The 16,258-nt window shown below is 51.2% G+C and overlaps 2 protein-coding genes across 6 annotated transcripts in view; one reads left to right on the forward strand and one right to left on the reverse strand.

The window, feature by feature from the left end:
• The first annotated feature begins 145 nt into the window (after positions 1 to 145).
• Positions 146 to 2,496, forward strand: PEBP1 (phosphatidylethanolamine binding protein 1). The gene is made up of 4 exons (XM_072350857.1): positions 146 to 349; positions 515 to 624; positions 1,153 to 1,253; positions 1,638 to 2,496. Exons 1-4 carry the CDS (start codon positions 215 to 217, stop codon positions 1,853 to 1,855), a joined length of 564 nt encoding a protein of 187 aa, XP_072206958.1. The 5' UTR covers positions 146 to 214; the 3' UTR covers positions 1,856 to 2,496.
• A 705-nt stretch (positions 2,497 to 3,201) lies between these two features.
• The window catches only part of TAOK3 (TAO kinase 3), a 66,950-nt gene continuing 53,893 nt past the window's right edge, over positions 3,202 to 16,258 (reverse strand). For all 5 annotated transcript variants that reach the window (XM_072350850.1, XM_072350854.1, XM_072350851.1 and 2 more), the window contains exons 15-21: positions 10,062 to 10,298; positions 9,337 to 9,465; positions 8,235 to 8,438; positions 6,591 to 6,830; positions 5,452 to 5,664; positions 5,179 to 5,361; positions 3,202 to 5,059 (exon numbers count right to left, since the gene is read on the reverse strand). In XM_072350850.1, the coding sequence (XP_072206951.1) occupies positions 4,898 to 5,059; positions 5,179 to 5,361; positions 5,452 to 5,664; positions 6,591 to 6,830; positions 8,235 to 8,438; positions 9,337 to 9,465; positions 10,062 to 10,298 (1,368 nt within the window). In that variant the 3' untranslated portion in view covers positions 3,202 to 4,897. The remainder of the gene's footprint in view (positions 5,060 to 5,178; positions 5,362 to 5,451; positions 5,665 to 6,590; positions 6,831 to 8,234; positions 8,439 to 9,336; positions 9,466 to 10,061; positions 10,299 to 16,258) is intronic.

The following is a 16,258-nucleotide window of genomic DNA, read 5'->3' on the forward strand; positions in this document are numbered from 1 at the left end:
AATGCCCGCAGGGCCTCGCACCGCGGGAGCGCAACGCACCGCCGCCACATGGGGGCGCCATAACGACGGGAACCGGGGAAGGAGGCGGAGCCGGCAGCCAATGGGAGCGGAGCGCGGCGCCGCCTTAGCCAATAGGAGCAGAGCGGGGGCGGGCCGAAGGGCGGCGGTGATCGCGCGGCGCGGCCGTCACGCAGCGGGAGCGTTGAGAGCCGCCATGCCGGTGGATGTGGGGCTGTGGGACGGGCCGCTCAGCCTGAGCGAGGTGGAGCAGAAACCCGCCCAGCCACTGCGGGTCAAGTATGGATCCGTGGAGATAGATGAGCTGGGCAAGGTGCTGACGCCCACGCAGGTGAGCCGGGGGGGTGGGGGTGGGGTTGGGGGTGGGGGGGGGAGGTGGGTTGTGGCCGCTCAAGATGGCGGGGGGCGGCCGAACCCGCGTTGCATCCCCGGCAGCGGAGACTGCGGGGCTGTGCTGAGCGGGGCGGGCCGCAGGGTGACAATGCCGGCCCTGCAGGTGCAGCACCGGCCCACCAGCATCGAGTGGGATGGCTGCGACCCGCAGAAGCTGTACACCCTGGTGCTCACCGACCCCGATGCGCCCAGCAGGAAGGATCCGAAGTTCAGGTAACGGCGTTCGGTACTTTCCTATCTTACCTGAGGGAAACCGAGTGTTGCTTTGGAACCGAGCGGCTCGGCGGGAGGCGGGGAACGTGCTCTGCCCTTGTATCTCTCCACGTAGACCTGGGCAGTGCAAGGCAGAGCGGCTGCTTCTGCTGTTTGTGGCGGGGCGCTGAAGGGCTCCTGTAGCTGGAAGTGGCACAGATCTGCTGCTCGGTGTGGTACGTGCAGGAGCTGGAATTAGGCCTGTCAGTGTGGGAGCAGCTCGCCTTCAGCTCGGGCTCAGGAGCACACGCAGTGCTTGCTTACCGGGCTTGGAGGTGGGTGCTGGTGCTACAAGGCAGGACGGAGCTGCCCGCTGGGCTCTGAGTCCTGCAGCAGGCACTGAGCCCCCTGTCCTCTTTGGGTTTAATGAAACGGCAGTGGTTAGCTTTGGTTATCCTGCACTGACAGCAGCAGCTACTTGGAGCAGCAGCAGCTCATACCTGGGGGTTGTTGTGCAGCTTTATGGTTAGTTTTTTAACCTTCTTTCAGGGAATGGCATCACTTCCTGGTGACCAACATGAAAGGTAACAATGTGGGGAGCGGGACCGTGCTGTCAGACTACGTGGGCTCGGGGCCTCCTAAAGGAACAGGTGGGTGCCTGCCTGCAGCAGTCCCAGTGCCTCGGGCCTGGTGGTGGTGTGGGTGGGTGAATGTGGGCTCAGAGGGAGGCACAGTGCTGCAGAAATGGCCCACGGGCCCGCCTGCACCTAAATGCAAGCCTGGTCAGGAGTTAGCAGCACCACCCCTCCTGTGTCTGTTGAGGGGCTGTGCCTGCATTCAGTAGCCAGAAGGAGTGCAGGTGTGGTACGAGCCATTCCGGCATCTCAAGATATCTCCCTTAAGCTCATTTAGCTCAGTCAGACTTATCCTGTGTTGGCTGCCAGCACCCCTTGGGTGGGCACAGGCTTCTTTCTTGAGCTGGGGGTCACTGCAGCCCCAGAAGGTGCACTTGTAATGCTGGCTCATCCCTGCAGGGCTGCACCGCTACGTGTGGCTGGTGTACGAGCAGCCGAAGCAGCTGACCTGCAACGAGCCCATCCTGTCCAATCGCTCTGGTGACAAGCGAGGGAAGTTCAAGGTAGCAGCTTTCCGCAGCAAGTATGGGCTGGGGGTGCCGGTGGCTGGCACTTGCTACCAGGCAGAGTGGGATGACTATGTGCCGAAACTCTATGAGCAGCTGTCCGGGAAGTAGGGAGAAGGAGCCTGACCAAGCACTGTGCTGCATTCTCCGTTCCCTAAGCATTTCTCCTTAGTTTTGTTTGCCTGGTGAGCTGAGAACCCGGCTGCTCCTACACCGACAACTTGAGCTGTAACCTGAACCGTAACCCCATCTATCTCTGTGAAGTGAATCTGCTTTGGTGTCAGAGCGGTCTGGCTGTGCATTGTGCTTCAGCTGACTGCTGTAGGTACAGGCCACAGCTGGCTCAATCAGCTTCTGAAAAGCTGGTGCTGCGAGAGCTGCCCCCAAGGCTGCCCTGCTCAAGGGAAGTCTAAGCCTTCGTGACTCGGTACCACTTCTGTGTGTCTACTGTATTAAAATGGTGTTGAGCAGCAGTGTGGGTACAGAACCACTTCTGGCTGCAGAGCCTTCTCTTTCCAGGAGGGGAGAAGGCAGCAGTCTGTAAGGGAAACTGCATTTCTTCCTCTCCTGCAAGCATTCGGCCGGTGCCTCAGCTAAAGTGAACCACTGATGAGTAGAAAGAGGCAGCGATGCTGGTTTATAGCACTACTTTCTGATCTCTGTTGCCACTCAAAGCTGAGAGGCTTTGCTTTGCTTGATTTGTGTTGTGACCCGGTGTTTGCTCACAGTGCAATTAAACACTTTGCAAGGTGGATGGACGGTGTGGTTGTCTTCTTGGAGGGGAGGGAGGAGGGGAACACATACGGGAGCAGCGTGACGTAGCAGGGCTCCACTCCTGGTGTTACAGACCTGAAGGTGCATCCCAGCCCTGGTTGCACGTGTTGCTGCTCTTCCAGCAGCGAACCCTGCTGTTGTTTCCTAAGCGCTTCAGGCAGGAAACAAAGCAGGACTCAAAGCTTGGTTTGAACAAAAAATGAAGCCAATGTGACTGCTTCAGAGCCACAAGCTTCCCTCCTCCTGTCAGCTGTTTCATCATCTCCAAGGAGCTTTTTTTTAAGAGGTGTGAAAAACATACACGAGTTACAAACCTCGACACCTTGCAGAAGTCCAAGTTTCTTCACGCTTGGCCCCCAGGGCAGCCTTCCCAACCTATCACTGAAGCTCCATACCTGGAAGGCGGCGGGGCCGGACCTCCACCACGGTGCGGTACAGGCAGAGCAGGGAGTGTGCTAACACTGCTGGGACAGCTCCGAGGCTCCTGGAAAGGAAGTGTCTGAGGAACACCCCAACTAAACACAGCAGGACAGCCAGCAAGACAGCAGAGCGTGCAGATGGTGAGAGCTGAGCCACCTGAGAACTCAGACTGAAGAAGGGCAGAAGATAAAGAGGTGAGCAGCAGTGTGAGCCCCCCCCCCCAACCCATGGGCCACTCGCCCCCCAATGAGACAGCGAGGCACTGTGATGAACACTTTTATTTACAAATATAATTAAAAGCTCTGACAGTTACTCATGCTCTTCCTTTGAACCTGAAAAACGTCTTCTTGGTGGTGGTGGTGGTGGAGGGGGGGATTGTTTTTTTTTTGCTGTTTTCTCGTCTTCGTTGCTTTTTTTTTGTCATTTTTCTTGCTTTTTTTTTTTTTTTTAGTTAAAGTGCATGCAAAAGAAGTAAAGCCTTTTTTTTTATATATAATTTTTTTTCATCTTTTTTTTTTTTCAATTTTTTTTTCTTTTTTTTTTTTTTTTCTCTTTTTATTGTAAGAAAATACACAGTTTGAAAGTGTGAGGAATGCGGAATTAATGACTGAACTCATGGGAGGCTGGAAGGGGGAGTCAGGAGGGGGGGGAGGAGGGGAACAGAAAGGTTAGAAAGTAAAATGGAACCAACCCCCCCCATCAACCCCAAAAAGAAAAGAGAGAGAAAAGCAAGGAGTGGGGATGGTGTGACTGAGTGCTGAACTGCAGGGACCGAAAGCGGAAGGGTTGGAAAAGGAGAAGGGACGGAAAGGAGTAAAAAAATTTTCTGATCAGAGAAAACAGTTAAAATACAATATGAAAATAAGTCAAAGCTCTCCTTAAATTCCTTCTATACACAAAATACACGATTTGACAAAGCCCAATTTTGTGCTACCGGGATCCCGTGGGCTCTTTTTGTTTTTAAGTGTAGTCAACATCCTCTGCGACAGCAGAAAATGGTTCTGATACAATCAAAGAGTTGGCCGAGGGACGGGGGGGCTGCCCCGCCTGGCACGGCGCTCCTACAAAGCACCGGGTCTCTGCCCACCCCCCACCCCCACCCAAGCAATAACATCCCACCACTGCTATGTACAGCACGACTCACGGTTGGTCGGGGTTTGGGGGGGGGGGGGGAAGGATGGGGTTTGGGGGGGGTCGTTGGTTTTTTGTCTTCCTGTAAAACGTATCAAATAATTTTTTTTTTGGTGTTTTTTTTTTCTTTTTTCCTATTTTTTTTTCTTTTTTTTTTTTCAATCTTTAATAAAACTTTTATTATTATTATTTATTTATTTATTATTATTAATTTCATTATTCCTGATGAATAAATACCCCCAAAAAAATAAGAATAAAATAAAAGTTATGCAGCAGCTGGTTCAAGGTAAGGCTGCGGATTTCGTCTCTCTCCCCCTGGGTTTGTATCTATCGCTTCTCTTTTTTTTTGCTTGTACCTTTCAGAGGTCGGTGGATAAAACCCACGTCATTGATTGCTCCAAAAGCAACAAACATCCACACGGGGGCGGATCGCTCTTGTTTTCTTTTTTGCTTTCTCTCCATTCAAATCGTCTCCAAAGTTTGTTTGTTTTTTTTTTTTTTTGTTATCTTTTGTTTCCAACTAAAACATTTCTTTTTGTTTTAATCATCGCACAGAGACATCGAGACTGTGACGTACTATGGGAAAGACTTGCCGGGAGCCGCCCGCCACCGGGACGTGACACAGGGGGAAAGGGGACCCCTGATGGAGTAAGAATATACAGGCACTGGTCCGACACGATGTCAGTAAGAGAGACAGAAAGAGAGAGAGAGAGCACGCCCGTTAACATGGGGAATGTTGGTTTTGCGAGTTTTGTAACTATTCTGTTTGCTTTTCTTTTTTTTTTTTGTCTGCTTTTGTTTTGTTTTTAATGGCAAAGAAATTTCGTCTCATCTATAGTCCTCCTTGGGATAATCTAATGTGACCAAATTCCCAAAGCCCATTCGTAAGCTCTCCATGTCAAACGTTTCAATCTCTCGCTCCTGCCTTTCCAATAGAAACTTGATCCTCTCGCTGCGTTCCTTCTGGAGGGCGGCGAGCTCCTCTTCAATCTGCAAGAAGCACAGGCAGCACAGCCCCTCAGCAGCGCCCTCAGAGCTCACACGGCCCTCTGGGGGTCCCTGCTGGGCACCAACTACGGCCAGTTGCCAGCAGCCCACCCCAAACCCACCTTTTGCTCCAGATGCGCCCTGCGCAGTGACACCCTCTGCTCCAGCTTCTGGAGTTCTCTTTCGTGCTGTGCTTCTGTCTGCATCTTAATTTTGCTCTGGTAAGCGTTGAGGAGCTCCATCTCCTGCTGGAGTTGCAGTCTCAGGGCTTGGCATTCCGCTTCTTGGGCCTCGTCCAGTCGCAGCTGTGAGACAGAACACGTCGTGCTGCACGGACTGGTGGCCTGACTGCACCCACAGCCCTGCAGGCAGGAGGGCAGGGATGCTGCACCTACCGCTTGCGAGGCCATCATCTCATTGATGCTCTGCTCATACTGCTCCGCCAGGATGGCGAGCTTCCTCGTCTGCTCATCCTTCAGACTCTTCAAAATTGTCTTGTGCTCACTCTTTGGAGTTACTTCCAGCTGGTGATTCTTCAGTGCTTTGTACTGCTTAGTTTGCACTTTGCACGTGTCCTGGAACTGCTTTTTGATCTGCATTTCCATAGCCTGCCAAGGAAGGAACGACGTGAAGAGCACAGATTGCTTTGGGAATGCAGAGGTCGCAGCATGCCCGAACAGACACAGGCCTGAGGCACAACCACAGCTCCCCTGCGCTCTGCATTTCTCCTGCCCTGTGCACGCAGCCACCTAACAAGCAGCACCAGCCCAAGTGCAACTCCAGTGTGTGCTGAGGTGCCAATGACCACAGGCCTGGGCCAGGAGCAGGATCAACCACACCTCCTTAGCCCAGGACATCACCGTCTTCTGCCGCTGCCCCCTGCAGCCATCCCCTTGCCCCCTGCCTCCCACACAGCACAGTGACCTTGCCTTTGAGGCCTCCCATCTGGCTAGCCTGCGTGAGCTGCCTCTCTCATTGCAAGCAGACACTACACAGAGCCAGCCAACCTGAGAACCTGCGGGTGTGTGATGAAATGAACACAAGCACTATGCTTTTTCAGACAGCCCGAGGGAGAGAGCCATCTCCCAGGGCAGCTCTGAACCCAGACAGAGCACAGGGCTCAGCACACCCGTGTTCACTCCCCTTGTTGATTTTTAAAGCAAGGAAGCATCAGCCAACCCCGTTCCATACCAAGGTCTGTAGGCCAACATGAGCGAGGGCCAAGAACGGCATGGACTATCAGGAGCAAATCCTGTCATACCTCGTTAAGGAACAGCCTATTTTTATGGGCAGCCTCAATTAACACAGCACTTAACAGAAATCCTCGGTGAGCTCTCTGCTACAACAGCTTGCAGCTTCCTCATACCACTGCAGCTCCAAGCAAAGGGAAGGGATGCAAGGGAGAGCACAGAGTGCTGACGGAGAATGCTGGTTCTGTGGCACGGATGCTGCATGAGAAGCCTCAGACACACAACCTGCCTGCCCAGAAAGCACGGCAGGACACAGGTTGGGAAGGAAGGAAAGCTTCCAGCACCTTCAGGTTCTTTGGTTGCTGCCGGAGCTCCATGAAATGCTTCCTGTGCAGCTCCCGCTCTCGTCGCTTGTTGTATTCCAGCTGATTCTCAAGCTCAGTCTGGTGCTGCAGCCGGATCAGGTCCATTCGCAGCTTCTGCAGCGTGTGTAGCTGCCTGTATTCCAGCTCACGCGTCGACTCGTCGTGCCGGATCAGCATGGCATGCTCCATTTCTTTCTGGGTCCGCTTCTTGTTCAACTCCTGCACAAGAGCACAGCAGAACACACACACAAAAAAAGGGTGAATTTGCAAGGCCGGGTGCCCCCTTCATTCCCCCCCACATGGCATCGAGCTCTTCCAAGTGCACAAAACCAGCACAGCGCCATGGGAACACATGAGGCCACCTGGTATGGCCCTGTAACTGGCACCAAGGCAGCTCCCAGGTCCCCCAGTGACTGTCCAGTAGGTGGCACTAGGGCCACACGACAGTCCCCTGCAGCTGCTGTGAGTCCCAGAAGTTTCTAACTCATCCTGGAGTGCTCAGAGCTGGGGGGGGACCGACAACCATGCCCACAACTGGAAGCCTCTCTGTCTGTTTCACATTTCCCTGAGCCCCTGTCAGGTGATGGTAGATGAGGCTTCTTACACATTAATTACTAATGGCCAAAGAAGTAACTGGCTCCAAAACACATTACGTAACAAAACCCACCTTTTCTACCACCATGTATGGGTGATTTTTGGCCCCACGTGCAGTACCTTTGATCAAATGATGATATATTCCAAGTCTCATGTTACTCTGCACTGCACACTATTGTTTCTGCACCCTGCAAGTCTAAGAAAACCACCACACTGTAAACCAACAAAGAGGAAGATAACTGGTGCTCAGTGCTGTCATTGTCTCAGGGCATTGCCAACAACCTGCAGAGCCCCAGGCTGAATCCAGCTCAGGTGAGCAGTGATTCCAGCTGTACCCTTACTGGTGCTCTGCTGACCTTGGCAGACAGTCTGTTGGTACATCTCTGCTCCAGCTCTCAGCTTACCAGCTCATCACTTCATGCTGGACTAAGGCACAGCAGAGCCCAGCACACAGAGGGCTCAGTGTTGGCTTGGCCTAACAAATTTCTGCAGCAGAAGCAAAAATAATTAATTATACTGCTCTGCTGCTTGCGTGTTGTAATCCTTTTCCAACATGGTATTTAACTCTCAGCAGCCTGAAAGGCTAACAGTTATTACTGCTTTCTTATGCATTTTAACTCCATGTTTATTTCAACCAACAAGCAGAGCTCCTCATGCGATGCCCTTTCAGCCCTCCTATCCCACAGGCAGCTGTGATGCTCAGCACGGCATGTGCTGTGAATGAAGCTCTCCCCCAGAATGGGGCCAGGAGCTCAGATCAATCCCTCAGGCCCAGGGTGGGTGGCTCACATGTTTCTTTCTGCAAGCCACTTATGCCACCCTCTTCCATTAATAAATAGAAGCAGCCATGTGCCAGCTCCACTTCTGTATGGAGAACAGGTTTCCAAAACACATTTCCTACACTTTTCTCAGTTCTATTTGGCAACTGAAAACACGAAGATCTAATAGCACACAGTCACCAAACTGTTTTACAGAGACAAAGGTACGATTTAAAGAACTACGTAGGAAAGCAACTGAAGAGGGCCATACTTCCCGAATGTTCTGCTGCTCCAACTCGTGCCTCTTGATCATCGTTTTTCTCTTGAAGAAACGGCAGTTTTTGTCGTAGTAGAGTCTTTGCTGGCTGAGAAGATGGGCCTCCTCTTCAGCCTGCGTGTGCTGCAGGTTCTCTTTGTGTTTGGATATCCTCTCCTGCTTCTCTTTCTTCGGTGTGCTGTGGTCCTCATTCATTTCCTGCATGTAGAGTGAAAAACAAGACTCCTCTTAGCATCATTGTGACACAGAACCTGGAGAACCATCAGTCACCGGGCACTCCTCCATCATTCAGTTCATGAAAGGGCACTGAACGCAGAACCCAGTCTTGTCACCCAGCTGTGCCATCCCTGCCACCTCTAAAGCTGCACTGCCAACCCCATGAGGAGCAGAGAGAAGCACCCAGTGCAAACACCTTAAGGTCTACACAGTGCAGCAATGAGAATACAGAAAATACCACTGCAGGGGAGGTCTGTCCAGGAAAGAGAATGGATCTAAATCCTTGGCTCCCTGTACCTGCTTTACGAAGGAGTCCAGCCTGGGCTTAAGTTTCCTTCATTTCAATGGGATTCAAGCTCAAATCTGTTGAATCAGATACCCAGCAGAGCTCTTTGCTATCCCTTTTGTCCTCCCTACTTTCTCAACTACAAATGACTTTGCAGTCTGCTGGGGACACGGTTTGCAACAGATGCTGGCTAAACACTAAGTTAATGGTGTCTTTTCTTCCAGTTCATGTAAGTAACCCCAGGGCTTTTAGTCAAGTGACATCCATATCACTGCTCTGATTGCTGACTGTCTGCAGGGAGAACTGATGAGGAAAAGGAAGAAGAATTCTCTGAATTGCTGTTTCCCTTCATCATCCTCAGCTTCAAAGCTTCCACTCCACGACATATCATGCAGGCTCCTCCAGCACGCTTAAAGATTATTCTAGAAATGCTGCTAGATGACCCCAGTTCCTGACAGTTTACTTGCTAGGAATCTAAATTTGCTTCCATGTATCATGGCATCCTAAACCCCTGGGCTGGCCCAGGTTAATCGAAAGGAAAGTCTAAATCGTGTTCATTCCACACCCCTTCAGCCCTCAGTGACAGCAGCTTGCCTCTTTAATCTTTTCCTTGCAAAGCTTGTATTGTTTCTTCTGACTTTCTAAAAAGGTCGCCAGGTCTTTCTTTTGCTGAGCCAAAATCTGTTGCTGGAATTTCTTTTCATCTGCTGCAGCTGTCTTTGCCTGCAAGGCACAGAGAAAGAGGAAAAAAACATAAGGGTGAAGGTGCAAAGCACCAAATCCAGCACACATCAGTTTTCTCTCATGCATTTCTGGTCTGCCATTCTCCCACCATATGTAAGACAAAGCCGTGACTGTTTGGCCAAATGAAATCTGCTTGCACATAAATAAGGAAACAGAATGCCCACACACGCTGAAGAGCTTTCTTTTCCTCTATCTCCACCAGAGCTACCTGAGAGAGTAAGAGCCCACCAATTATATGGAATAACGGGTTGACTTCACACCGACTGACAGCAGGCTGCCATGTTGCACCTCTGTCACTGCCACAGCCATGAGCAGAACCCCCTGCCAGGCGCCCACAAGTGTTGGTCCCTCAGCCAGCAGTCAGTGGCTGCAACAACACTTGATGGCAATGCTGTCCACCGACACTCGGTGTGTGGCTGTGAGGCTGTTCCAGTAACTGGCCAAGGCAGCTCCAGAGAGTAATGATGTGCTCACAAACACGGGCTTCAAACACTACATCCACTGCCTTTCCCTTCAGAGCCGCTACACGCTTCTCAATCATCTCATACATCTGGGGAGCCCACACTGGTACTCACCTCCTTCTCCATCACAGCCACTTGCTTCTTGGCCAGCTTCTCCAGCTCAATGGACGAGTTGTTGGCATGTGTCTCCACCTCCTTCTGCAGCTTGAGGCGGTGCTCGTCCATCTCGGCCTTCAACTTGTTTTCCAGGGCGATCAGCTGCTTCTGGTGCTGGCGCCGCATCCGCTTATATCCTGACATCTGTTCCCGCAACTCGTTCTCCTGCTCATGCTCATGGATCTGCCTTGTAACCTGAGATCAGGAAAAGGGACACAAATGCTACGTGGCCTTCTTCACTGCCTCCTTATTAACTGCTTACCTGTAAAGAACACCACGCTCTGCAGCGCTCTTTGAGGTCAACTTGCAGGGAGCGCCGCTCCAGGTTTCAGAGGGTGCTAGCATCTAATACTACAGATCGGGTCAAAAGGTTTCTCCCTCCTCATTCTTCCCCTATCTTCCCAAGCACTTGATGTGCATTTCCACTGCCACAGCAGTAAACATTACGTTCCGAACAAAGGAAACAGGTTGCAGATCACTGTGGAAAATACTGGATTGCAAACAAAAGGTGCCTGCTGTACAACCTGCCTTGGAGACAGGCTCCGAATCCCAAAGGTTACACAGACTTACAAGATGGCACCACTTTAAGGAACTCGCCCCCATCCTTGGAAGCTCCCCAAGTCACCGCTGCTCCAGCACGGTCCCTCAGCACCCATTCATTGCCTGCTATGAGCTACCTCCCTCATCATCCCTTCTTGAAATCCAAGCAGACAGCAGACTGAGCTCATTCCCTACCAGAATTGAAAGTTTTCTAACAAGGGAACGCTGTTCTGGAACTGTGTGCTCTTGACAAGATTGATCAGATGGTCTAAGCAGATTTTAAACCCCGCTCAGCTGAAACAAAACTCACAAGTTCCACATTCATTTCCATGCCTAAGAGCATCCCTGTGAAAGGCAGGAGAAAAAAAAAAACCACCCTGGAAGTTGAGCCAAAATCTTTCAGAAGAAAACACGGATGGTAACGCTTCCATGTCTTCCATTTTAAAAGATCAAAAGCATCCAAGATTGATTTCGTTTTTTCTTATTTTTAATTGAGAATACAGACTCAGGACCTTGCAATGATCTGCTCGTCTTTTAGAGGACGAGCCAAAAGCTGGAGCCCTCAGCACACAGGTAGAGCTGCAGTCTGTAAGAGAGGACGTCTCCTTTCACACCCAACCCAAAGACCCTTTGAAGGGGATTATTGGAGCCTTATGAACCAGCAGCCCTTCCTGCAGCCTGCAGGAGTGCAGCCTTCCCAATGAGTTTCTCCATAGGCAACCAAGAGGAAGAACTGGCACCTACCAGAGCACCGCTGTCATTTGAAGGTCATTTTCTGGAGATCTTTAAGTTCAGACCCGGGATGGGATGTAAACGCACACCTGAGGAGGCTGAAGCCAACAGAAGGAGAGCAGCTGCTTTCCTGAGAGCCAACCAAGCAACTGCAGCAGTCGCTAACCCCCAACATCAGCCAGTGAGTTCAGCAGCAACACCGATGTGTCACCAACATTTGGGGGGAGTGTGAAGAGGTCAGGAAGAGCCTTGCATGGCCTTCACCCTCAAGTGGACTGACAGCAATTTACAGCAAGGAGTCACCGTCCAAGACAGTTATGGCCAGTCCCAGAGCAGAAACAGGTCATGAGAGGACTAAGCTAAGGAAATGGAAGGCCTGTTTCCCCTGCACGCTTCCTAAAGGGGGTTGGGAGCTTGATTACCCTCGAGGTCCCTTCCAACCCAAACCATTCTAGGATTCTACAAATAAAGGCAACTCCATAGAGAAAGCAAACATCTGTGCGTGGAAAACACAGAACGAGCCCTGCGCCATATTGCACTCCAGCACCACTCTGGCAAAGCCAGAAGTGCAGAAGTGCAGAAGCACGAATTGTATGCTGCCATCACAAGGAATTTGGGGATGTTATTTTCAAACGGGCTGGATTAAACACATGCAACTGACGTAGAGTTTCTCTAAGAAGTCAGACCAGTTAATGACAAGAGATGTAGCCAAGAGACAAGAATCCAGCATTTCACATGGATGCTGCTTGCTATGTTAAGCAAGGCAAGACTTCCAGTAGGCATGCTTGGCTGGCGCCTGGCACATGTGGTGACCCCCAGCAGCAGCCGGGGATGTGCCTGGATGGGCAGTGCCTGCAGCCATTGGAACGCTCAGTGCCAAATCAGACAGCGAGAATCTAAGAAACACGGAGCTGAAAATCAGTTATAAAGCATTTCATAAACGTAGCTCTATAGGTTATGATAGGAAAAAAAGATGACACAGGAAGTGCTTATCACAAAGTTTGTTCTCTACGTAGCCAGAAAATGTCAGCATCCTTTAAAGCAGAAAACAGTGGCTTCCTGAAGCCCCGTTCAAAGCACGGCATAATCGGTCCGGTCATCGGCAGAACCAAAGCTCTGCATAAAACAGAGCGGCTTCCATTAAGGTATGACATTTTCTCAGTTTCTTATCTCCCCGCATCCTTGGCATACACAGAACCGAGACAGACAGATGCCTTCTCCACCCTGCTCTCACACTCAGTTCACTCACCACATGAAATCCAAAGTTACTCTTATTCGCTCTCCAAGATTTTCTGCTTTACGTAAGGAAATTGGGCTCACAACTTCACAGAAGGATCTCACAAAGAGAACCTTCTTTGTCTCATCACATTGCTCAGACAAGACACCAAGTTTTCTCCTAAGAAGAGATATTTTCACCTTCCGAAACACCACACCTTCTTTGCTGGATGGAAGCAGAGGACTGAGCAGAACGCCAAGCACCAGCAGCCCCTTCTCCCAGTGAGAACTTTGAGATGAGAAGAAACAAGTTCAGCATTTTAGGGCAAAGATCTCCATAGACAGCAGCCAGATGAGCTGATGAGAAACCCAACCACCTGGAGTAAAACATCACTGCTGCGACAGCAGGAGGTGCAAAGGAACAGCCACTGTGTTAATGCACCAGGAGTCGGTGCACTTGGATGGCCACGTCCAGAGGCTGCTCCCACGTAGCCAGGCGTTTGGCTTTGCAGACTCAGAATGAGATCACCAAACACTTCTGCTGGCATTTCCATTTGGAAGAGAATGCCAAGGCCTTCGATAGAGTCCTCCCTGTTACATCATTTCATTTGATTCATTTGAAAACTGCAACAGCAGCTATCGAGGAAATGCAAGGAGCGATAGAGAGTTAAAGGGTCAAGCATGACCCAGAAATGCAAATTAGCGCCTCGCTGCACATATTTAAAAATACACCTTTCACTGGAAGATGTTGATGTGCAGTCTGATCTGCATGCACAGCATCCTGCCTTCTTTTTCTACACAGCTTTCCCAGCTTCAAGGCTGAGGTCGGCACATGCAATGACCAAAGAAGAAGGTGGTCCAGATTGCCTATTAAAAGTACTGTCTGAATTAGGTAAGCGTTTGTTTCAGAACTCCAGAGCACTCCTTCAGCTTTCTTAACCCCATTTGTCCTTTTCATTTGTTTATCCTTTTAAATCATAAATAATTTTTATATGTATATGTTATACATAAGCATCCAGAGACAGTCTGGAAAGGTATAACAGGTACATTCACAGCCTGACCTATGGGTGCTATGGGAGCCTGGGTCTGTCAAAGGCACAGCCCAGCAGCCCTGGGCTCGCTGCTTTCCTTCCCTCTGCAGGGCTGCCCTCCCCTCCTGTTTGAGGTGCTGGTCATCAATCTTTTCACACCCAAATATCACCCCGTTACAGCAAATTTGGGCTCAGAATTCCCATTTTCTGATGCTCCTGATTCTCTGCAGTGGAGGCTACATGCCTCCCAGTGCCCACAAAGCAGTGTTAAGCTGCTAAGGATCCAATTGATGATCAGCACCAATGAGGGAACTACCAAAGCACGCTGGTACCATCCATATAAAATCTTCCCCACAGATACTGGACAAGGAGACAAGGGGCAGATGTGGCTGTTTTCCCTTGGCCAAAGCAGTACCAGTGCTGGGCTAACACACAGGTAACACACAGGTAACACACAGAGATAAAGAGAACAGAGTGCTGAACAGAGTGAGCAGCAGCTCAAAACCCAGCACCTGTACTGACACTCTTCATATTCTGGGGAATTGGTTTCAACTTGGAATTTCTTCTAGGTTTCCATTTTGGAGCACAAGAAGCAAAAAGGGAAAGCCCAGCTCTAGATTCATTGAAATTAAGTGAGGTATTTCTACTGTAAGCATAATGAAATTGCTCTCTTACCATGCAACCTAAAGACATGGTAACAACCCTGTAATACACAGTGATGGTTTGGGGAAGTTCTCTCAGTGCTGGAAAGGGGACAGGTATGCATATGATGGGGACAACAAAGCCTCACATAAGACGCAGTGCCACTTGCTGCTCCATCAGCCTGCTGGTAACAGCGAGCTGACAGCGGGGCTGCCCCACGTCCCAAAGGATGCTGTGCATGGAGTTCACTTCAGTGCAGCACTGCAAGTCACACTGAGTGCGTTCCACAGAAAACTAGAGGAACAAAAGCTCCCAAAAAGCCCAGCGCCTTTCTTACCCACTATTAATTTCCATCCTTACAGTCATTTGATAAGTGAAGCAGAGGGATTTAGTGCAGCCATTGAGACCAGGTGAGGCAGACACAGCTGCAGCCCCACAAAAGGCTGCCACGAGGGGCAAAGAGCCACCTTGGGGCACCTTCTGCCTTCCCCAGAGCAATGAGGACTGGGAGGACCTCACAGCCTGTATTCTCATGCCAGCATCTGCCAACAGCTCCCAGCAGGGCCCCGCCATGGGAGCCACCTGGGCAGTCCGGGGATGACACGTGAGAAGAAGAGGAGTTACGGACTCTGCTGAACCCATGTGGAGTAAGAGATCACACACGTGTCCAACACACACCCATCTGCCCATCACACCATGCATCCGTTTGGATGACGACGCTCGAGACATGGAGCATTTCTTCCTTGCAGCCAATAGAACTGTCTCCTACATGCAGTGGTGCTGGCACCGTGCTACGTGCATACATGAAATCAAAATGTGCAAGGCAGTGGGTCTGCAGGAGAGCAGAGCCGCCGCGTGTGGCAGGTGTGCAGCGTGAACCTCCATCACTCACATTTCTAGGTCACTCCTTCGGTGGGAGGAGGAGAGCAGCGGGGGGAGCAGGCGCTCAGCCCCAGGGAGCACTGGGGTACCGTCACAGGAGTGCCCCTGCAGAAGATAGAACTCGGATGCCCTGCCCCAAATCTCAGCCTGCAAAGCACCTGGTGGCGGGTCTGACAGCCATGGCATCACCACGGGTTGTAACAACGGCGGCAACCACCGTACAGAAAGAAAATGTGGCCGCTGCCGTTTCTCTAAGCAGCGACACACACCAATGCATCCCGCACGCGTAGAGATGGAGAGCTGTGCAGGGAGAAGGAGAAATGGTGGTGCTAAAGGGAGAAAAAACCATTCAGCCAGGGCGAAGGCAGAAGGGGAGGGTTTGCCGTTGTAATTTCGGGGTTGGTCCGGGATGATGTCATAACACCCAGCAAGTGCCAGGCCGAGCGGCGGCACTTCCCAGCGCTCCATCCATGTGACCTCCAACGCCGTGGGGCTGAAACGAGTCCCGTTCCATGTCCCGGTGCCTCCCAGCCCTCTCCCTGCCCCGCTCCCACCCGCACACCCTCCGGTGCCCGCAGCCTTACGGGGCCGGGCGGGAGGCGCGGCTGTAACTCCATCAGCACACACCCCTCTCTCTACTACAAAGGCATCCACAGAAATCCCATTTGCAATAGTACAAATCTGGGTTCGCCCCATCCCCCTGCTCTTTGTAAGCCGCTGCAGCCCGGTGATGCTGCCCGCGGGATGCGGTCACCGTGCTGCTGCTGCTGCTGCTGCTGCCGCCCGAGATAAATGAATGAATGAATGAATGAGAAAAAAAAGCCAGCAGCTCGCCCTGCACACGGCAGCCTTATTGTTCCCAGCCCCATCTGCATTTCCACGGCATCCAAACGTATTCCACGCAAGCACACCCAGCCGCGGTTTGTGCACATGCAAATAAGCACATTTGTGAACACGAACGGCTCTAACAAAGGAGACGGGTGGGAAAAAGGGGAAAAATAACCCGAGATGAGACCAGCTTCACCCACAAACGTGGCTTATTCCACATCTGCTGAAAATATATGCAGTGTGAAAGCACAGGCATTCCATGCATTCGACATTTCCCCATTCACA

This window comes from Excalfactoria chinensis, chromosome 16, assembly GCF_039878825.1.
Source record: "Excalfactoria chinensis isolate bCotChi1 chromosome 16, bCotChi1.hap2, whole genome shotgun sequence".
NCBI classification, from domain to species: Eukaryota; Metazoa; Chordata; class Aves; order Galliformes; family Phasianidae; genus Excalfactoria; species Excalfactoria chinensis.

What these genes read in the sequence shown, in the direction of transcription:
- PEBP1 (XM_072350857.1), top strand. Translation starts at nt 215, where the DNA reads ATGCCGGTGGATGTGGGGCTGTGGGACGGGCCGCTCAGCCTGAGCGAG. An exon ending in AGGAAGGATCCGAAGTTCAG is followed by an intron (nt 625 to 1,152) that starts GTAACGGCGTTC and finishes ACCTTCTTTCAG; the next exon opens with GGAATGGCATCACTTCCTGG. An exon ending in GGGGCCTCCTAAAGGAACAG is followed by an intron (nt 1,254 to 1,637) that starts GTGGGTGCCTGC and finishes TCATCCCTGCAG; the next exon opens with GGCTGCACCGCTACGTGTGG.